Source organism: Clupea harengus, chromosome 24, assembly GCF_900700415.2.
Source record: "Clupea harengus chromosome 24, Ch_v2.0.2, whole genome shotgun sequence".
Classification (NCBI taxonomy): Eukaryota; Metazoa; Chordata; class Actinopteri; order Clupeiformes; family Clupeidae; genus Clupea; species Clupea harengus.
The window spans coordinates 10,646,139-10,664,788 of NC_045175.1; the positions used below are offsets into that span (position 1 = coordinate 10,646,139).

The following is an 18,650-nucleotide window of genomic DNA, read 5'->3' on the forward strand; positions in this document are numbered from 1 at the left end:
TTCACAGTGCAAGTAGAGACTTTATGTTCATGTTGGAGACTGTTAGTGCTGCAGTTTTTGCCCTGTCAGGTGCTGTGTCTGGTTTCTGCTGGTATCCTCTATCTCACCTTTAAGTTAACATCACTGCAACATATTCTTACCTGAAATGTATTATCTGAAAGAAAAAATGTCTGTGGATCTAAATGACTTCCCATAAAAAGCCTATCTACAATATTCAAAGTCCTATGCTAGTTTTCCCTGCCAGGTGCTGTGTCAGGTCCCTGTCGGCTTCCTCCACTTTGAGTCTACAGTGGTCAGGAGACCTGGTGGAAATACCTGCACCTGATTGGCTACGGTGTTCCCCTGAGCTTTCTTCCATAGGCCACTTTTGGAAAAGTATACAAGATTACAGACCTGAGACCTTGTAATGTCATTTTTATTCAGTAAATAATGTATTTATTTTGTCTAATATTTATTATAGTCATCTGAACCAGAGAAGTTTTTTGGCCCCTCAGTCTAACACAGTCCTTGACTTGCTGAACACGGTTGTCATGGCAGCTGCCCTGGTTTTCCTGAGCCTCTTGAATTGTCTTTGCTCACAATACAAATTTACTTGCACTTCTATGTAAACCAATACGTTTTTACAGTATTATTTATTATAGTCATCTGAACCTGTAAGATAAATTTGAATTATCAAATGTATCAAATCATATCAAATCAAATGAAGTATAATCAAATGAAAAAATCAGTCAGAAACAGCAAGTAAAATTCACGTGGGAAATGTAAAGCCAGACGAGAGAGCAAGTTAAAACGGGGACATAGGGCTGTGAGAAAGGGCAGCGAAAAGAGAAATCATAAATGGTCAAGGCTGTGGCGCAGATAAGGGAAAGCTTCCCTGAAAGATGTGTCAGCAGATTAAAAACAGAAGTTCTGTAAGTGGAAAATACCACAAGAATCATGTGTTATTGCTATGTACAGAGTGGACGAGACAGTATGTCACAATCTTAAGATCGATAGATGGGCGGCCCAGGGGCCCAGAGTGACATCACAGGATTAGGCCTTAAAAGTTTGAGCATCGCCTGTATCAGATCAGAATGCATTCTCCAACTTGCTTGACTGTACTTGATTGTCTGTTGAGCGAGTTGTATTGTACCAGCATCTACCAGTAAAACTTATCTTGTTACAACAAATTGCTTCGTATGGTGGTTCCTCTCCAAAACAACACGCAAGAGTGAAAATAACAAACCTCAGAAGTGTTTTTGTCCCCTCAGTGTAATAATCTTAACACGTTTGCCGTGGCAGCTGACCTGGTTTTCCTGAGCCTCTGTGTGTTGACCTTTGCTCTGTTGCCAGGGGCAGCGACAGTGAACTTTGCTCAGCTGAACTCAACTCAAACTCATTTACATTTACATTTACATTTAGTCATTTAGCAGACGCTTTTGTCCAAAGCGACGTACAAGGGAGAGAACAGTCAAGCTAAGAGCAATAAAAAAGCATGGTGTAACAATAAATACTACTTTACATGAGAATTAGAAAAACAACAACCTAGAAAAGAGGAAAAAAGAAGTGCAGGAATGTAACTGCTGAAGTGCAAGTTAAGCGCTAGTCAGGTGCCAGTTAGGAGGGGAGGTGCTCTCTGAAGAGTTGGGTCTTCAAAAGCTTCTTGAAGGTAGAGAGGGACGCCCCTGCTCTGGTAGTACTAGGCAGTTCGTTCCACCAACGTGGAACTACAAATGAAAATAGTCTGGATTGCCGTGCTTGCACGGACGGCAGTGCCAAACGACGCTCACTAGACGAGCGCAGCGTCCTGGGTGTAACATTTGCCCTTACAAGAGCATTTAGGTAGGTGGGAGCAGAACCAGTAAGCACTCTGTAGGCAAGCATAAGTGACTTGAACTTAATGCGAGCAGCTACTGGCAGCCAGTGGAGCTCGATGAGTAGCGGGGTGACGTGTGCCCTTTTCGGTTGGTTGAACACCAGACGTGCCGCCACGTTCTGGATCATCTGTAGTGGTTTCACCACGCAAGCCGGCAGGCCCGTTAGGAGGGCGTTGCAGTAGTCAAGGCGGGAGCTCACCAAGGTTTGCACCAGCAGCTGGGTGGCATACTGGGTTAGGTACGGCCTGATTTTGCGGATGTTGTACAGCGCAAAGCGGCACGACCTGGAGACAGAGGCGATGTGGGCCGTGAAGGTCAGTTGGTCATCAATAATGACCCCGAGGTTTCTTGCTGTTTTGGATGGAGCAAGAGATAAAGAGTCAGTATTGATCTTGATGTTGTGGTGGATGACCTGTTTGGCTGGGAAGACCATCAGTTCCGTTTTGGCCAGGTTCAGCTGAAGGTGGTGATTTTTCATCCATGTGGATATATCAGCGAGACAGTCCGAAATCCGCGCCGAGACCGTGGTGTCCTCAGGAGGGAAAGACAGAAACAGTTGAGTATCATCGGCATAAAAGTGGTAGGAAAAACCATGCGAGCGGATGATAGGGCCCAACGAGGTGGTGTAAATGGCAAAGAGAAGTGGTCCCATCACCGAGCCTTGGGGCACCCCAGTGGTGAGGCGGTGAGGTACAGACAGCTGACCTTGCCATGACACGTTGAACGAGCGCCCAGTGAGGTAGGATTCAAACCAGGAGTGCGCATTGCCAGAAATGCCCATACTTGACAGTATGGACAGAAGGATGCGGTGGTTGACTGTATCAAACGCAGCTGATAAGTCAAGCAGGACGAGAGCCGAGGATTGAGCTGCTGCTCTAGCTGTTTTTAAGGCCTCCATTACAGACAACAGGGCTGTTTCGGTGGAGTGACCGCTTTTGAATCCAGACTGGTTCGGATCGAGGAGATTGTTCTTTGACAGGAACTCGGTGACCTGTTTGGAAGCTGCCCTCTCAATGGTTTTAGATATGGTTTAAACTCAAACTGGAACGCTGCCCAGTTGGTTTACATAAAAGCACAGTGTTTACAAGAAGTACCATAAAATGTTGGCCTGGGCTGAACCTTTGGGTGTGTATGCTCGTGGCGCACCTCCTTTATCTGCTTGTATATAATTTAATGCGTCTCATCCACCCACACAAGGTGATACTATGCCAGAGGTTTTAGGAGACTTTATATTTGACTTTGTTACACAGGGGTTAAACAGGAAGCCAGAAATTCTGTTGAGGTGTCTGAGGTACACGGATATTATAGCCTACATAGATACATGGACATACATTATTCTGGGTTTTTTTTAAGCAGAGATGTTAATCTTTGTTATACAAGGAAGCCCAGTCCTAGAGGTCAGGCTCCATAGTCAGAACAGTGACTCAACAGTGTCACAGATACTGAGATGCACAGACACTGTGCATAAATACCCACAGACATTCTGCCATTTTGGATTTTCTTTGCTTACAATACAAACTTACTTACACTTCCTGGTAAAAAAATCCATAAAAAAGGGTGTTTCTCTCATCTGTGTATTGATGGCCTGCCAAATATAATTATAGTATAGTACTACAGTACTACAGTATACAAGAGCTATATATATAGATATAGTGCATTAGTATCACTAGAGCTTTGTGTTTACAGCTGGTGGCTCAGACAGCCAACCCTGTGACTAGTACTTAGTTTCAGTGTCATGTTCTGAGTATAAATTAAGAGTGAGCCAGTGGAGGTACTGACCAATACCAGTCACACAATCATCCCTGAATACATTCACAATTTCTTTTATATTCCCGAATCAATTCCATCAAAAATGTAAGGTTTTTGTTTCACAGTGCAAGCAGAGACTTTATGTTCATGTTGGAGACTGTTAGTGCTGTAGGTGCTGTGTCGTGTTCCTGCTGCCATCCTCTATATCACCTTTAAGCTAACCTCACTGCAACATATTCTTATCTGAAATGGATTATCTGAAAGAGAAAACAACGTCTGTGGATCTAAATGACTTCCCATAAAAAGCCTATCTACAATATTCAAAGTCCTACGCTAGTTTTCCCTGCCAGGTGCTGTGTCAGGTCCCTGTCGGCGTCCTCCACTTTGAGTCTACAGTGGTCAGGAGACCTGGTGGAAATACCTGCACCTGATTGGCTACGGTGTTCCCCTGAGCTTTCTTCCATAGGCCACTTTTGGAAAAGTATACAAGATTACAGACCTGAGACCTTGTAATGTCATTTTTATTCAGTAAATAATGTATTTATTTTGTCTAATATTTATTATAGTCATCTGAACCAGAGAAGTTTTTTGGCCCCTCAGTCTAACACAGTCCTTGACTTGCTGAACACGGTTGTCATGGCAGCTGCCCTGGTTTTCCTGAGCCTCTTGAATTGTCTTTGCTCACAATACAAATTTACTTGCACTTCTATGTAAACCAATACGTTTTTACAGTATTATTTATTATAGTCATCTGAACCTGTAAGATAAATTTGAATTATCAAATGTATCAAATCAAATGAAGTATAATCAAATGAAAAAATCAGTCAGAAACAGCAAGTAAAATTCACGTGGGAAATGTAAAGCCAGACGAGAGAGCAAGTTAAAACGGGGACATAGGGCTGTGAGAAAGGGCAGCGAAAAGAGAAATCATAAATGGTCAAGGCTGTGGCGCAGATAAGGGAAAGCTTCCCTGAAAGATGTGTCAGCAGATTAAAAACAGAAGTTCTGTAAGTGGAAAATACCACAAGAATCATGTGTTATTACTATGTACAGAGTGGACGAGACAGTATGTCACAATCTTAAGATCGATAGATGGGCGGCCCAGGGGCCCAGAGTGACATCACAGGATTAGGCCTTAAAAGTTTGAGCATCGCCTGTATCAGATCAGAATGCATTCTCCAACTTGCTTGACTGTACTTGATTGTCTGTTGAGCGAGTTGTATTGTACCAGCATCTACCAGTAAAACTTATCTTGTTACAACAAATTGCTTCGTATGGTGGTTCCTCTCCAAAACAACACGCAAGAGTGAAAATAACAAACCTCAGAAGTGTTTTTGTCCCCTCAGTGTAATAATCTTAACACGTTTGCCGTGGCAGCTGACCTGGTTTTCCTGAGCCTCTGTGTGTTGACCTTTGCCCTGTTGCCAGGGGCAGCGACAGTGAACTTTGCTCAGCTGAACTCAACTCAAACTCATTTACATTTACATTTACATTTAGTCATTTAGCAGACGCTTTTGTCCAAAGCGACGTACAAGGGAGAGAACAGTCAAGCTAAGAGCAATAAAAAAGCATGGTGTAACAATAAATACTACTTTACATGAGAATTAGAAAAACAACAACCTAGAAAAGAGGAAAAAAGAAGTGCAGGAATGTAACTGCTGAAGTGCAAGTTAAGCGCTAGTCAGGTGCCAGTTAGGAGGGGAGGTGCTCTCTGAAGAGTTGGGTCTTCAAAAGCTTCTTGAAGGTAGAGAGGGACGCCCCTGCTCTGGTAGTACTAGGCAGTTCGTTCCACCAACGTGGAACTACAAATGAAAATAGTCTGGATTGCCGTGCTTGCACGGACGGCAGTGCCAAACGACGCTCACTAGACGAGCGCAGCGTCCTGGGTGTAACATTTGCCCTTACAAGAGCATTTAGGTAGGTGGGAGCAGAACCAGTAAGCACTCTGTAGGCAAGCATAAGTGACTTGAACTTAATGCGAGCAGCTACTGGCAGCCAGTGGAGCTCGATGAGTAGCGGGGTGACGTGTGCCCTTTTCGGTTGGTTGAACACCAGACGCGCCGCCACGTTCTGGATCATCTGTAGTGGTTTCACCACGCAAGCCGGCAGGCCCGTTAGGAGGGCGTTGCAGTAGTCAAGGCGGGAGCTCACCAAGGTTTGCACCAGCAGCTGGGTGGCATACTGGGTTAGGTACGGCCTGATTTTGCGGATGTTGTACAGCGCAAAGCGGCACGACCTGGAGACAGAGGCGATGTGGGCCGTGAAGGTCAGTTGGTCATCAATAATGACCCAGAGGTTTCTTGCTGTTTTGGATGGAGCAAGAGATAAAGAGTCAGTATTGATCTTGATGTTGTGGTGGATGACCTGTTTGGCTGGGAAGACCATCAGTTCCGTTTTGGCCAGGTTCAGCTGAAGGTGGTGATTTTTCATCCATGTGGATATATCAGCGAGACAGTCCGAAATCCGCGCCGAGACCGTGGTGTCCTCAGGAGGGAAAGACAGAAACAGTTGAGTATCATCGGCATAAAAGTGGTAGGAAAAACCATGCGAGCGGATGATAGGGCCCAACGAGGTGGTGTAAATGGCAAAGAGAAGTGGTCCCATCACCGAGCCTTGGGGCACCCCAGTGGTGAGGCGGTGAGGTACAGACAGCTGACCTTGCCATGACACGTTGAACGAGCGCCCAGTGAGGTAGGATTCAAACCAGGAGTGCGCATTGCCAGAAATGCCCATACTTGACAGTATGGACAGAAGGATGCGGTGGTTGACTGTATCAAACGCAGCTGATAAGTCAAGCAGGACGAGAGCCGAGGATTGAGCTGCTGCTCTAGCTGTTTTTAAGGCCTCCATTACAGACAACAGGGCTGTTTCGGTGGAGTGACCGCTTTTGAATCCAGACTGGTTCGGATCGAGGAGATTGTTCTTTGACAGGAACTCGGTGACCTGTTTGGAAGCTGCCCTCTCAATGGTTTTAGATATGGTTTAAACTCAAACTGGAACGCTGCCCAGTTGGTTTACATAAAAGCACAGTGTTTACAAGAAGTACCATAAAATGTTGGCCTGGGCTGAACCTTTGGGTGTGTATGCTCGTGGCGCACCTCCTTTATCTGCTTGTATATAATTTAATGCGTCTCATCCACCCACACAAGGTGATACTATGCCAGAGGTTTTAGGAGACTTTATATTTGACTTTGTTACACAGGGGTTAAACAGGAAGCCAGAAATTCTGTTGAGGTGTCTGAGGTACACGGATATTATAGCCTACATAGATACATGGACATACATTATTCTGGGTTTTTTTTAAGCAGAGATGTTAATCTTTGTTATACAAGGAAGCCCAGTCCTAGAGGTCAGGCTCCATAGTCAGAACAGTGACTCAACAGTGTCACAGATACTGAGATGCACAGACACTGTGCATAAATACCCACAGACATTCTGCCATTTTGGATTTTCTTTGCTTACAATACAAACTTACTTACACTTCCTGGTAAAAAAATCCATAAAAAAGGGTGTTTCTCTCATCTGTGTATTGATGGCCTGCCAAATATAATTATAGTATAGTACTACAGTACTACAGTATACAAGAGCTATATATATAGATATAGTGCATTAGTATCACTAGAGCTTTGTGTTTACAGCTGGTGGCTCAGACAGCCAACCCTGTGACTAGTACTTAGTTTCAGTGTCATGTTCTGAGTATAAATTAAGAGTGAGCCAGTGGAGGTACTGACCAATACCAGTCACACAATCATCCCTGAATACATTCACAATTTCTTTTATATTCCCGAATCAATTCCATCAAAAATGTAAGGTTTTTGTTTCACAGTGCAAGCAGAGACTTTATGTTCATGTTGGAGACTGTTAGTGCTGTAGGTGCTGTGTCGTGTTCCTGCTGCCATCCTCTATATCACCTTTAAGCTAACCTCACTGCAATATATTCTTATCTGAAATGGATTATCTGAAAGAGAAAACAACGTCTGTGGATCTAAATGACTTCCCATAAAAAGCTTATCTACAATATTCAAAGTCCTATGCTAGTTTTCCCTGCCAGGTGCTGTGTCAGGTCCCTGTTGGCTTCCTCCACTTTAATTCTACAGTGGTCAGGAAACCTGGTGGAAATACCTGCACCTGATTGGCTACGGTGTTCCCCTGAGCTTTCTTCCATAGGCCAGTTTTGGAAACAGATAAAAGATTACAGACCTGAGGCCTTGTAATGTCATTTTTATTCAGTAAATAATGTTTTTATTTTGTCATCTGAACCTCAGAAGTTTTTTGTCCCCTCTTTAATGTAGTCCTGGACTTGCTGAACACGGTTGTCATGGAAGCTGCCCTGATTTTCCTTAGCCTCTTGGATTTTCTTTGTTCACAATACAAATGCACTTGCACTTCTTGGTAAACCATTATGTTTTTACAGTAACATGTTAGAAGGCCTGTCTTCGAACACAAAACAATGTCTTTGACTGAGCGTTAAAATGAACTAACTCAAAAGAGTTGGCTCACATCACTTCAGAAAGAGTCATTAGATATGTCTGCGAGTGTGTGTGTGTGTGTGTTAAGAGTAAAGGATTTGGCCTATACCCTTTCAGTATATATGTTTCTGAGCAAACTGAGACTTGGCCTTCACTGCTGTAAAACAAAGGAGACACCCGTCTTAAGGTAGACGTGGCATCAGAGGAAGGATATGACTGCATGAATGCCTGTTTCGGTTTACTGTGTTTACCTTAATAGCCCATTACATGGCGCTGTGGTTCTGGTTGGAAATCCCTGCAGAGTGACAGCCTCCTAAACTGCAGAGCTTTTAGGAATATTATGTAACACATTACTGCAAAGTATTGTCCCCATCATGGCAAAAATGTTAACATTGTCACCCAGTTGTGGACACTTGGATTTTATGGTGAATCTGACATTCACCACAAATGCACTACTAAACTCTTTGTTAGGAAAGGATGGCACAAGCAATGTGTGCATGTACATGCATGTGTGTCTGTGTGTGTGTGTGTGTGTTTATTTGTATGTGTCATAAATAATGTATTAGGCTAAGTGTCTGTGAGTGTGTGTTTGTGTGTGTGTGTGTGTGTGTGTGTGTGCGTGTGTGAGTGTTAGTGTGTGTGTGTCTCTGTGTGTGTGTATGTGTGTGAGGGGGGGGGGGTTAAGGAATATGAAATTTGACACCAAGACATTCATGAATGAAACAGCTTTATTTTTGCCTGCTACAATACAAACAACATGGGAAAGTTAATAAGTAAGTATGATAATATTTTTTTCCCTAAGAGCAGAACAAATTATAACTAAATATGATCGCATTGGTTTCACTAAGTGGACAAAAACTGTCACCCATCTCAGGTTAATAACATGCAAAAAAAAGATGAGAGCATTCATTTAGTGTAGACATAGAATACAACTGAAATTTACCAAAAGGATATTAATGTCTAAAGGATTTCAATGTGCCCATTATGATATCTGATGTATTTAACACAGCAGACTGTAGACAGCAGAGTTTTTTACCAGATAAAATCTCTTTTTTTCATTTCCAAAGACCTTTAACCATATCAAACCCACCATCTAGGACTTTTACTGGGGCCTTTGCGACCTCCACAATTCCTCCCTTCAATTCTCCTGCGATTCCTTCCACAAAAACTCCCGGAACATCTACACCTTTGACGTTATCTACTTTATGCCCTATGGCTTCATCCATACCTTTAAACATGCCAACAGGGACATCCACTGCTGCCTTAACCAGCCCAACTGCTGCTCCACCTACAAAAGCAGGAACCGTCAACACGGCCTTCCCCAAAATTAGTAATGGGTTATTGTTCTTCTCCGTCTCCTCCGCTTGCTTTCTCCTCTTTTCATCCATCTCCTTTTCTCTTTGTCTTTCCTTCTCCCTTATCCTCTCTTGTTCCTCATATTTCCTCTCCCTGTCCTTCCTCTCCTCCTCTCTTTTCCTCCCCTCCTCCCTCCTTTCCTCCTCCCTTCTCTTATCTCGTTCCTCAAATATCTTCCTGTTCTCCTCGCATTTCCTCTCCCAGTCCTTCCTCTCCTCCATTCTTTTCCTCTCCTCCTCCCTCCTTTCATCTTCCCTTCTCTTCTCTTGTTCCTGATACATCTTCCTCTCCTCCTCTCTTCTCCGCTCATACTCCCTCCTGTCCTCCTCCCTCCTCTTTCTCTCCTCCTCCAGCCTCTGTCTGCCTACTTCCTCAATCCTCTTTCTCTCCTCCTCCAGTCTCTTTTTCGCTTGTCTATCCAACTCCTTTCGAATGGCCTCCTCTCTCTTCTTCTGTTCCTCTTCTCTTTTCCTTTCAGCTTCCTGACGTTTCTTCTCTTCCTCCTTCCTCTTCCTCTCTTTCTCCTCTTCAATCTTTCTCTGGGCCTCCTCGTACATCTGATCGGTGTAGTGCTTTCCACCATTGGTCGCTACCATCCTATCAATCTTGGCCAGCAGAAGGGTCACCTGTGTGCGGTCTCTCTTCTTGTTGTCAAAGACGTGGTATCTGTCCCCACACTCTCCAATTAGCTGTTTAAGCTGTGGGCTTTTCTCTATATAATCCTCCAGCAGTATACTGATGGAGTCCCCACCAGTGAATAGAACCATGGAGTATTTCAGAGCCAACTTGGAGAAGGTTTCCTGAATCCACTTCATGGTGTTGCGTTCCTCTTCGGTGAATCTCACACCCAGCCTAATCACCAGCAGGAAAACATGGGGACCGGGAACGGTCATGTACACGCACTTCCCAATCTCCTCCTTCAGCTGCTCGTTGGTGAGCGATGTGTCGAAGAGTCCGGGCGTGTCGACCACTTCCACCTCTCTTCCTGACACTTTGGTTTTGTATTTCTTACACTGCCTTGTCACTGATGCAGGTGAGGATTCCTCAACGAACTCCTCGATGCCCAGGATGGTATTCCCAGAGGCACTCTTCCCCACGCCTGTTTTACCCAGCAGCACAATCCGCAGAAGGGATCCAGCTAGACAAAAACACAGAGACAGTAAATACAGTAAATATATTTTATTCACGTATTTTATATATCAGCCTAGTAGCCTGATGTTTTTGGTTTGGTATAAGTCTGTAAGTACCGAAGAGCAAGGATTAAACTAAATCCTTTGAAGTATCAGCCTCTCCAAAATATATTCTCATGGCACTGTTTTCTAATGGTTCCCTTTTAAATTCTTATCTAATTCATATTCATATCACACTGTAAATTCATATTCATATCACACTGTAAATGGTCTATTAATATTAAATAACTATATTAGCCTAACATTTCAGTTTGCCTGAAAAAGGCTATAATAAATTATTTGTGGAGTACTTTTTAAATGTTTTTATTTAGAATTACTCTTTTTAGGAGAGCATTTTATACGTAACAAAAAAACTAAGGTTTGACGTTGTTTTCATGCCACTGGCTGGAACCCTTCAGTTCTTTTCAACTGTGAGGTGGATTAATCACTGAATTTTGATTGGACAGTGATATAGATTTTCAACAGTATATTAATACAGTAACAGTATATGAGACATTTACTTTTTTTTTACATTTACTGGATTTTATTTACTGTCACAACCAGTGCGTAAATAGTGGGCACAAGGCATGTCAAAAAGTATTATATAGCAGATAATTATAACTAGAAAATGCATTTCCTGAAGGAAATACCAGTGCCTGAAATGCAAAAGTTAAGAAAGGAAGAAGAAAAAAAAGAAGACTGAAGAAGCAAAGAAGAAAGGAAAGAAGAGTGAAAGAAGGAAAGAAGAGTGGAAGAAAGTAAAGAGGAGTGGAAGAAGGAAGGAAGAGTGGAAGAAGGAAAGAAGAAAAGAAAGAAGAGTGAAAGAAAGGAAAGAAGAGCGGAAGAAGGAAAGAAGAGTGGAAGAAGAAAATAAAGAAGAGTGAAGAAAGGAAAGAAGAGTAGAAGAAGGAAAGAAGAAAAGAAAGAAGAGTGAAAGAAGGAAAGAAGAAAGGAAGAAGAGTGAAAGAAGGAAAAAAGATTGGAAGAAGGAAAGAAGAGTGGAAGAAGGAAAGAAGAATAGAAAGAAGAGTGAAGAAAGGAAAGAAAAGTAGAAGAAGGAAAGAAGAAAAGAAGAAGAGTGAAAGAAGGAAAAAAGATTGGAAGAAGGAAAGAAGAGTGGAAGAAGGAAAGAAGATTTGTTTGGGAGAATTATCCTTTTACAATTAAATTTGTTTTTACAGCATCTCTAACCTTTTTATGGATCCAGTGTAAACACTAGAAGCTGCACTTTCAATTCAATTCAGTTCAATTTTACTCATATAGCTAGTTTTACCTGTTCTTATTTGGTTATATCCTTATGTAAGATATTGGTTGCTCTTGTCCCTTGCTATACTACAATATTACATAAACAAATCTGTCACCTGACATACTGACACACTGCACACTGCATTTCTTACAGGGGTGAATACTCTGACAGTTGACCTTTTAAAATTAGAACACCTGCTGCACCTGCAGATAAATACAGTACAACCCACTCAACTCACCCATGATTTCAGTGTTAATGGAAGGTCCAAATGATCTAGCCTGTAGAGGAAACAGAGATAAATTGTCATTTTCCACTTGCCTCCCCGACATAACCCCACATGCATTTGCTCAGAGTGTGAGCTGGTTAGGAAACATTATGGCACAAATACATTTTAACGAGTTGTGATGAAACAAGCAGATCTCTCTCTGTCTCTCTCTCTGTCTCTCTCTCTCTGTCTCTCTCTCTCTCTCTCTCTATCGATCTCTGTCTCCCTTTCTCTCATACACACACACAATGTATTCTTTTAAACACAAGTGATGTAATGACCTGCTTTCACGACCAAGTTAATAGTTAATAAAGTCCAGCATTATTTTCTTTAAACAGCCTTGTCTACCTGATGTTCACAAATGTATGCATCTCAGTTGTACCTCTTATACACATACTTGGACAGCTATATTCTACCATTACTTTAATTAGTTCAGTGATCGTAAACGTTAATAGTAAAGTATTTATCAATATAAACAGTCAAAATAGGCACTAGGTCTAAAAGTCTTGCATTGCCAAAATGTAAAGGTAGGTAGCGAATGTGAATGAAGCATACTCACAGGTGAGAGGAAGGCTGAGTTTGAGATCCTGACAGCTGGCACACCTGATGGCAACTGGCCGTAATGCTGGCATGCAACAGTTTAAATAGAGAGAGGGAGAGAGACAAACTGAAACTGGAACGCTGCCCAGAAGTACCCTAAAATGGCATGGGCCGAACCTCTGCGTGTGTCTGCTCGTGACACACCTCCTTTATCTGCTTGTACATCATTTCCTGCGTCTCATCCACCCACACAAGGTGATAAGCTAAGAGGGGACAATGCTACTGCAAGCGGCTTTAGAAGACTTTACATTTGTGTTTGCTACACAGGGGTTAAATCGGAAGCCAGTGATTCATTTCAGGTATTATGTAAAAAACTTAACTGTCTGAGATACTATTGTGGGAATCTGATAATAACCAGTCTATTGCAAAAATCAGTCTTTTAATTATTTATTAGTTATGAGTTTATTAGTCTTCTGCAGAAGGATAGAAACACACAGAGTGACAAGCAGTATATGACCGTCAAAGCAATTATCTCACAGGCAGTGTCTATTTAACAGAGTTACAGAGATAAGAAGACCAGGGAGTATCACTGTTCCGGCACACTGTATTCCCAAGGACAAAAAAAACAATATTTCACATGGCACGCTTTGCACAATAACGTTTGCAATTCTCATCATTTCTAATGAATTTCCTGCCTTTTTATCATTTTCTCCAGTACAGTAATTCCCCTGGGTTTAATCTATGACTCCATTGTGTCTTGTTTGGAAAGCCTTTGCTGTATTTTAAGTCAAGGGGTTTTTACACTAATCTTTGCATCACACATTAAGCTCATACATAACCACTGTTACATACAGCATCATCGTATATCCCCGGGGTTGCCAATCTTTAATTTCCTCCTCCTGAGGCAGTTTGACATACTGGCCAAAGCTTTTCCTTACCGTTGAGTCTATCATTGCCCTAACACATGGAATCACACAGCAGGCTATCAACATCAGCAAGTATAATACCATTACCACTGGGTCCAGTAATGTTATTATCCAGGCCTTTACTCCTGGGAAGAGTCCAGCCAACCAGTCATTACTCGCAGTTTGTCGTTCCTGGAGATCTTTAACAAATTGGTTTAAATCCTGTATGCCCGTATCTATTGTGTGACCATCCTCTTCGTTCTCAGGGATGTATGTGCAGCATGCGTCTCCTTCCATGACACACACCCCTCCTGACGCAGCTGTAAGTTGGTCTAACACCTTTCTATTCTGAATCGTCATCATTCTTAATGCAGTTAGCTCTTCTTTGGGCGTTTTAAAAAATAGCTCTCTGTCCCACCACTGATAATTCCATGGTAGGTAAACTTTAAAATTATTAATGACTGAGCATTAAAATGAGCTAACTCAAAAGAGTTGGATCACTTCAGAAGACATGTCTGCATGTGTGTGTGTGTGTGTTAAGAGTAAAGGATTTGGCCCATACCCTTTCAGTATATGTGTTTCTGAGCAAACTGTCCCTGTTGGCATCCTCCACTTTGAGTCTACAGAGGTCAGGAGATCTGCTGGAAATACCTGCACCTGATTGTCTACGGTGTTCCCCAGGTCTTTCTTCCATAGGACAGTTTTGGAAACAGATAAAAGATTACAGACCTGAGGACTTGTAATGTAATTTGTAGTCAGTTAATAATGTTTTTATTTTGTGTATTATTTATCATAGTCATCTGATCCTCAGAAGTGTTTTTCATCCCCTCAGTCTAATGCAGTCCTGGACTTGCTGAACACGGTTGCCGTGGCAGCTGACCTGATTTTCCTGAGCGTCTGTGTGTTGACCTTTGCCCTGTTGCCAGGGGCGGCAACGGGGAACTTAGCTTGGCTTAACTGAAGTCAAACTCAAACTCAAACTGGAACGCTGCCCAGTTGGTTTCCAGAAAAGCAGTCTGAACCTCTGCGTGTGTCGGCTCGTGGCACACCTCCTTTATCTGCTTTTACATAATTTTCTAAGTCTCATCCACCCACAAAAGGAGATACTCTACCAGAGATAATGCTACTGCAAGCGGCTTTAGGAGACTTTACATTTGTCTTTGTTACACAGGGGTTAAATAGGAAGCCAGTCATTAAGTTGAGGTGTCTGATGTACACATATATTGCAGCCTACATACAGTAGATACTTGGACGTACAGTACTCTGGCTTTTTTGTTTTGTATGTCATTAACCCTCCCCTGCGCAGATATTTTTCTTGGGCACGAAAACCCCCTGGCTACGGGCCCCCAAGACCCACGGGCCCAGGTGCAGCCGCACCTGCTGCACCCCCTTTAGTTACGCCCCTGAAGACAATGCATAATGGATGAAGGCCTACACTGACTACATTAATATTAATGACAAAAGTATTTACTATAATTGTATGTGCAGAGATTTTACTCTTTGTTATACAAGGAAGCCCAGTCCTAGAGGTCATATTCCATAGTCAGAACAGGGACTTGAACAGTGTCCCAGATACTGAGATACACAGACACTGTGTATGAATACCCACAGACATTCTGCTATTTTGGATTTTCTTTTCTTACAATACAAATTTACTTACACTTCCTGATAAAAAAACATTCAAAATAGAGTTTTTCTCCCATCTGTGCTTGATGCCCTGTCAAATATAATTATAGTATAGTACTACAGCATACAAGAGCTATAGATATAGATATAGTGCACTAGTATCAGTAGAGCTTTGTGTTTCCAGCTGGTGGCTCAGACAGCCAACCCTGTGATTAGTACTTTGTCTTTTTCAGTGTCAGGTTCTGAGTATAATTTAAGGATGATTAAGAGTGAGCCAATGGAGGTTCTGAACCTCACCAGTCACACAATCATCCCTGAATATGTTCATGTTGGAGACTGTTAGTGCTGCAGTTTTTGCCCTGTCAGGTGCTGTGTATGGTTCCTGCTGCCATCCTCTATCTCACCTTTAAGCTAACTGCAACATATTCTTATCTGAAATGTGTATTATCTGAAAGAGAAAACAACGTATTTGAATCTATATGACTCCCAATAAAAAGCTTATCTACAAAAAGCAAAGTCCTATGCTAGTTTTCCCTGCCAGGTGCTGTGTCAGGTCCCTGTTGGCGTCCTCCACTTTGAGTCTACAGAGGTCAGGAGACCTGGTGGAAATACCTGCACCTGATTAACTACGGTGTTCCCCTGGTCTTTCTTCCATAGGACAGTTTTGGAAACAGATAAAAGATTACAGACCTGAGGACTTGTAATGTAATTTGTAGTCAGTTAATAATGTTTTTATTTTGTGTATTATTTATCATAGTCATCTGATCCTCAGAAGTGTTTTTCATCCCCTCAGTCTAATGCAGTCCTGGACTTGCTGAACACGGTTGCCGTGGCAGCTGACCTGATTTTCCTGAGCGTCTGTGTGTTGACCTTTGCCCTGTTGCCAGGGGCGGCAACGGGGAACTTAGCTTGGCTTAACTGAAGTCAAACTCAAACTCAAACTGGAACGCTGCCCAGTTGGTTTCCAGAAAAGCAGTCTGAACCTCTGCGTGTGTGTGCTCGTGGCACACCTCCTTTATCTGCTTTTACATAATTTTCTAAGTCTCATCCACCCACAAAAGGAGATACTCTACCCGAGATAATGCTACTGCAAGCGGCTTTAGGAGACTTTACATTTGTCTTTGTTACACAGGGGTTAAATAGGAAGCCAGTCATTAAGTTGAGGTGTCTGATGTACACATATATTGCAGCCTACATACAGTGCCCTCCACAATTATTGGCACCCCTAGTGAATATGAGCAAAACAGGGTATAAAAAAATATGTCTTTGCTGTTTATCCTCTTGGTCTTTCACTCAAAATATTCACAAAAATCTTACCTTTTCATTGAAGTAAAATTATTGAAAGAAAAAAAAACTGTTGACATTAAATAAATATTTTTCCCCAAAACATGTGTGCCACAATTATTGGCACCCCTAGAAAAATCTTATAATTAAAATCTAACTGAAGTATATTTCCAGTCATGTTTTACATTTTTAAGTTCACCTGTTTGATAAGGAACTCAAGAGGTCAACCATGACTTCCTGTTCCACTGGCGTACAAATATGAGGTGACACAGGCCAAATTCCATTAGTCATTCATCACTATGGGAAAGACCCAAGAACACAGTGACGATGTGCGACAGAAAGTTGTGGAGCTGCACAAATCAAGAAATGGACACAAGAAAATCTCTAAAGAGTTGAAAATACCCATTTCCACTATCATGGAAATAATTTAGAAGTTTAAAGCGACAGGAGATGTTAAGAATCAGCCTGGAAGGGGACGTGTGTGTACATTGACCCCACGCACCGTGAGGATGGTTCAACTGGAAAAAGAATTTCCAAGGATCACAGCTGGAGAATTGTAGAGGTGAGTTGAGTCTTGGGGTCAGAAAGTCTCCAAAACTACCATCAGACGCCACCTACATCACCACAAGTTGTTTTGGAGGGTTGCCAGAAAAAAGCCTCTGCTGTAAATCAACTACAAACTAAAGCGCCTACAGTTTGCCAAATGTAAGTCAGACTTTCAATGGGGCCGAGTTATATGGTCAGATGAGACCAAAATAAAGCTTTTTGGCAACAAACATCAAAGGTGGTTTTGGCGTAGACAGAAACATAGCCATACAGAAAAGACCCCCATACCCAATGTGAAGTATGGTGGCGGATCTTTGATGTTGTGGGGCTGTTTTTCTTCCAAAGGCCCTGGACATCTTGTTAGGATACATGGTATCATGGACTCCATCAAATACCAGCAGATATTAAATGAAAACCTAACAGCCCCCTCCAGTAAGCTTAAAATGGGCTGTGGTTGGACCTTCCAGCAGGTCAATGATCCGAAGCACACCTCAAAATCAACACAAAAATGGTTCACCGACCGCAGAATAAAGGTTTTGCCATGGCCATCACAGTCCCCCGACCTAAACCCCATAGAAAATCTGTGGGATGAGCTGAAGCCGAGTCTACAAACGTTGACCTCAGAATCTGAAGGATCTGGAGAGATACTGCATGTAGGAACGGTCTCAGATCCTGTGCCATGTGTTCACCAACCTCATCACGCATTATAGGAGAAGACTCAGAGCTGTTATCTTGGCAAAGGGAGGCTGCACAAAACATTAAATTAAGGGGTGCCAATAATTGTGGCACACATGTTTTGGGGGGAAATATTTATTTAATGTCAACAGTTTTTTTTCTTTCAATAGTTTTACTTCAATGAAAAGGTAAGATTTTTGTGAATATTTTGAGTGAAAGACCAAGAGGATAAACAGCAAAGACATATTTTTTTATAGCCTGTTTTGCTTATATTCACTAGGGGTGCCAATAATTGCGGAGGGCACTGTAGATACTTGGACGTACAGTACTCTGGCTTTTTTGTTTTGTATGTCATTAACCCTCCCCTGCGCAGATATTTTTCTTGGGCACGAAAACCCCCTGGCTACGGGCCCCCAAGACCCACGGGCCCAGGTGCAGCCGCACCTGCTGCACCCCCTTTAGTTACGCCCCTGAAGACAATGCATAATGGATGAAGGCCTACACTGACTACATTAATATTAATGACAAAAGTATTTACTATAATTGTATGTGCAGAGATTTTACTCTTTGTTATACAAGGAAGCCCAGTCCTAGAGGTCATATTCCATAGTCAGAACAGGGACTTGAACAGTGTCCCAGATACTGAGATACACAGACACTGTGTATGAATACCCACAGACATTCTGCTATTTTGGATTTTCTTTTCTTACAATACAAATTTACTTACACTTCCTGATAAAAAAAACATTCAAAATAGAGTTTTTCTCCCATCTGTGCTTGATGCCCTGTCAAATATAATTATAGTATAGTACTACAGCATACAAGAGCTATAGATATAGATATAGTGCACTAGTATCAGTAGAGCTTTGTGTTTCCAGCTGGTGGCTCAGACAGCCAACCCTGTGATTAGTACTTTGTCTTTTTCAGTGTCAGGTTCTGAGTATAATTTAAGGATGATTAAGAG

At 42.3% G+C, this 18,650-nt stretch overlaps 1 protein-coding gene across 1 annotated transcript; it reads right to left on the reverse strand.

Annotated features, from left to right (window-relative positions):
* Window positions 1-9,129: 9,129 nt before the first annotated feature.
* Window positions 9,130-13,603, reverse strand: LOC105894882 (GTPase IMAP family member 7-like). Its single transcript, XM_042703469.1, has 4 exons — window positions 13,589-13,603; window positions 12,084-12,123; window positions 9,567-10,568; window positions 9,130-9,362 (listed from the first exon to the last, which is right to left on the reverse strand). Exons 1-4 carry the CDS (start codon window positions 13,601-13,603, stop codon window positions 9,130-9,132), a joined length of 1,290 nt encoding a protein of 429 aa, XP_042559403.1.
* Window positions 13,604-18,650: the final 5,047 nt, after the last annotated feature.

Bases quoted from the DNA above. Each gene is read 5' to 3' on its own strand.
- LOC105894882 (XM_042703469.1), bottom strand. The intron at 10,569-12,083 runs GTGAGTTGAGTG...GTTTTTGTCTAG, and splicing joins CATTAACACTGAAATCATGG to CTGGATCCCTTCTGCGGATT. The intron at 9,363-9,566 runs GGAGGGAGGAGG...CTGCTTTTGTAG, and splicing joins TAAGAGAAGGGAGGAGGAAA to GTGGAGCAGCAGTTGGGCTG.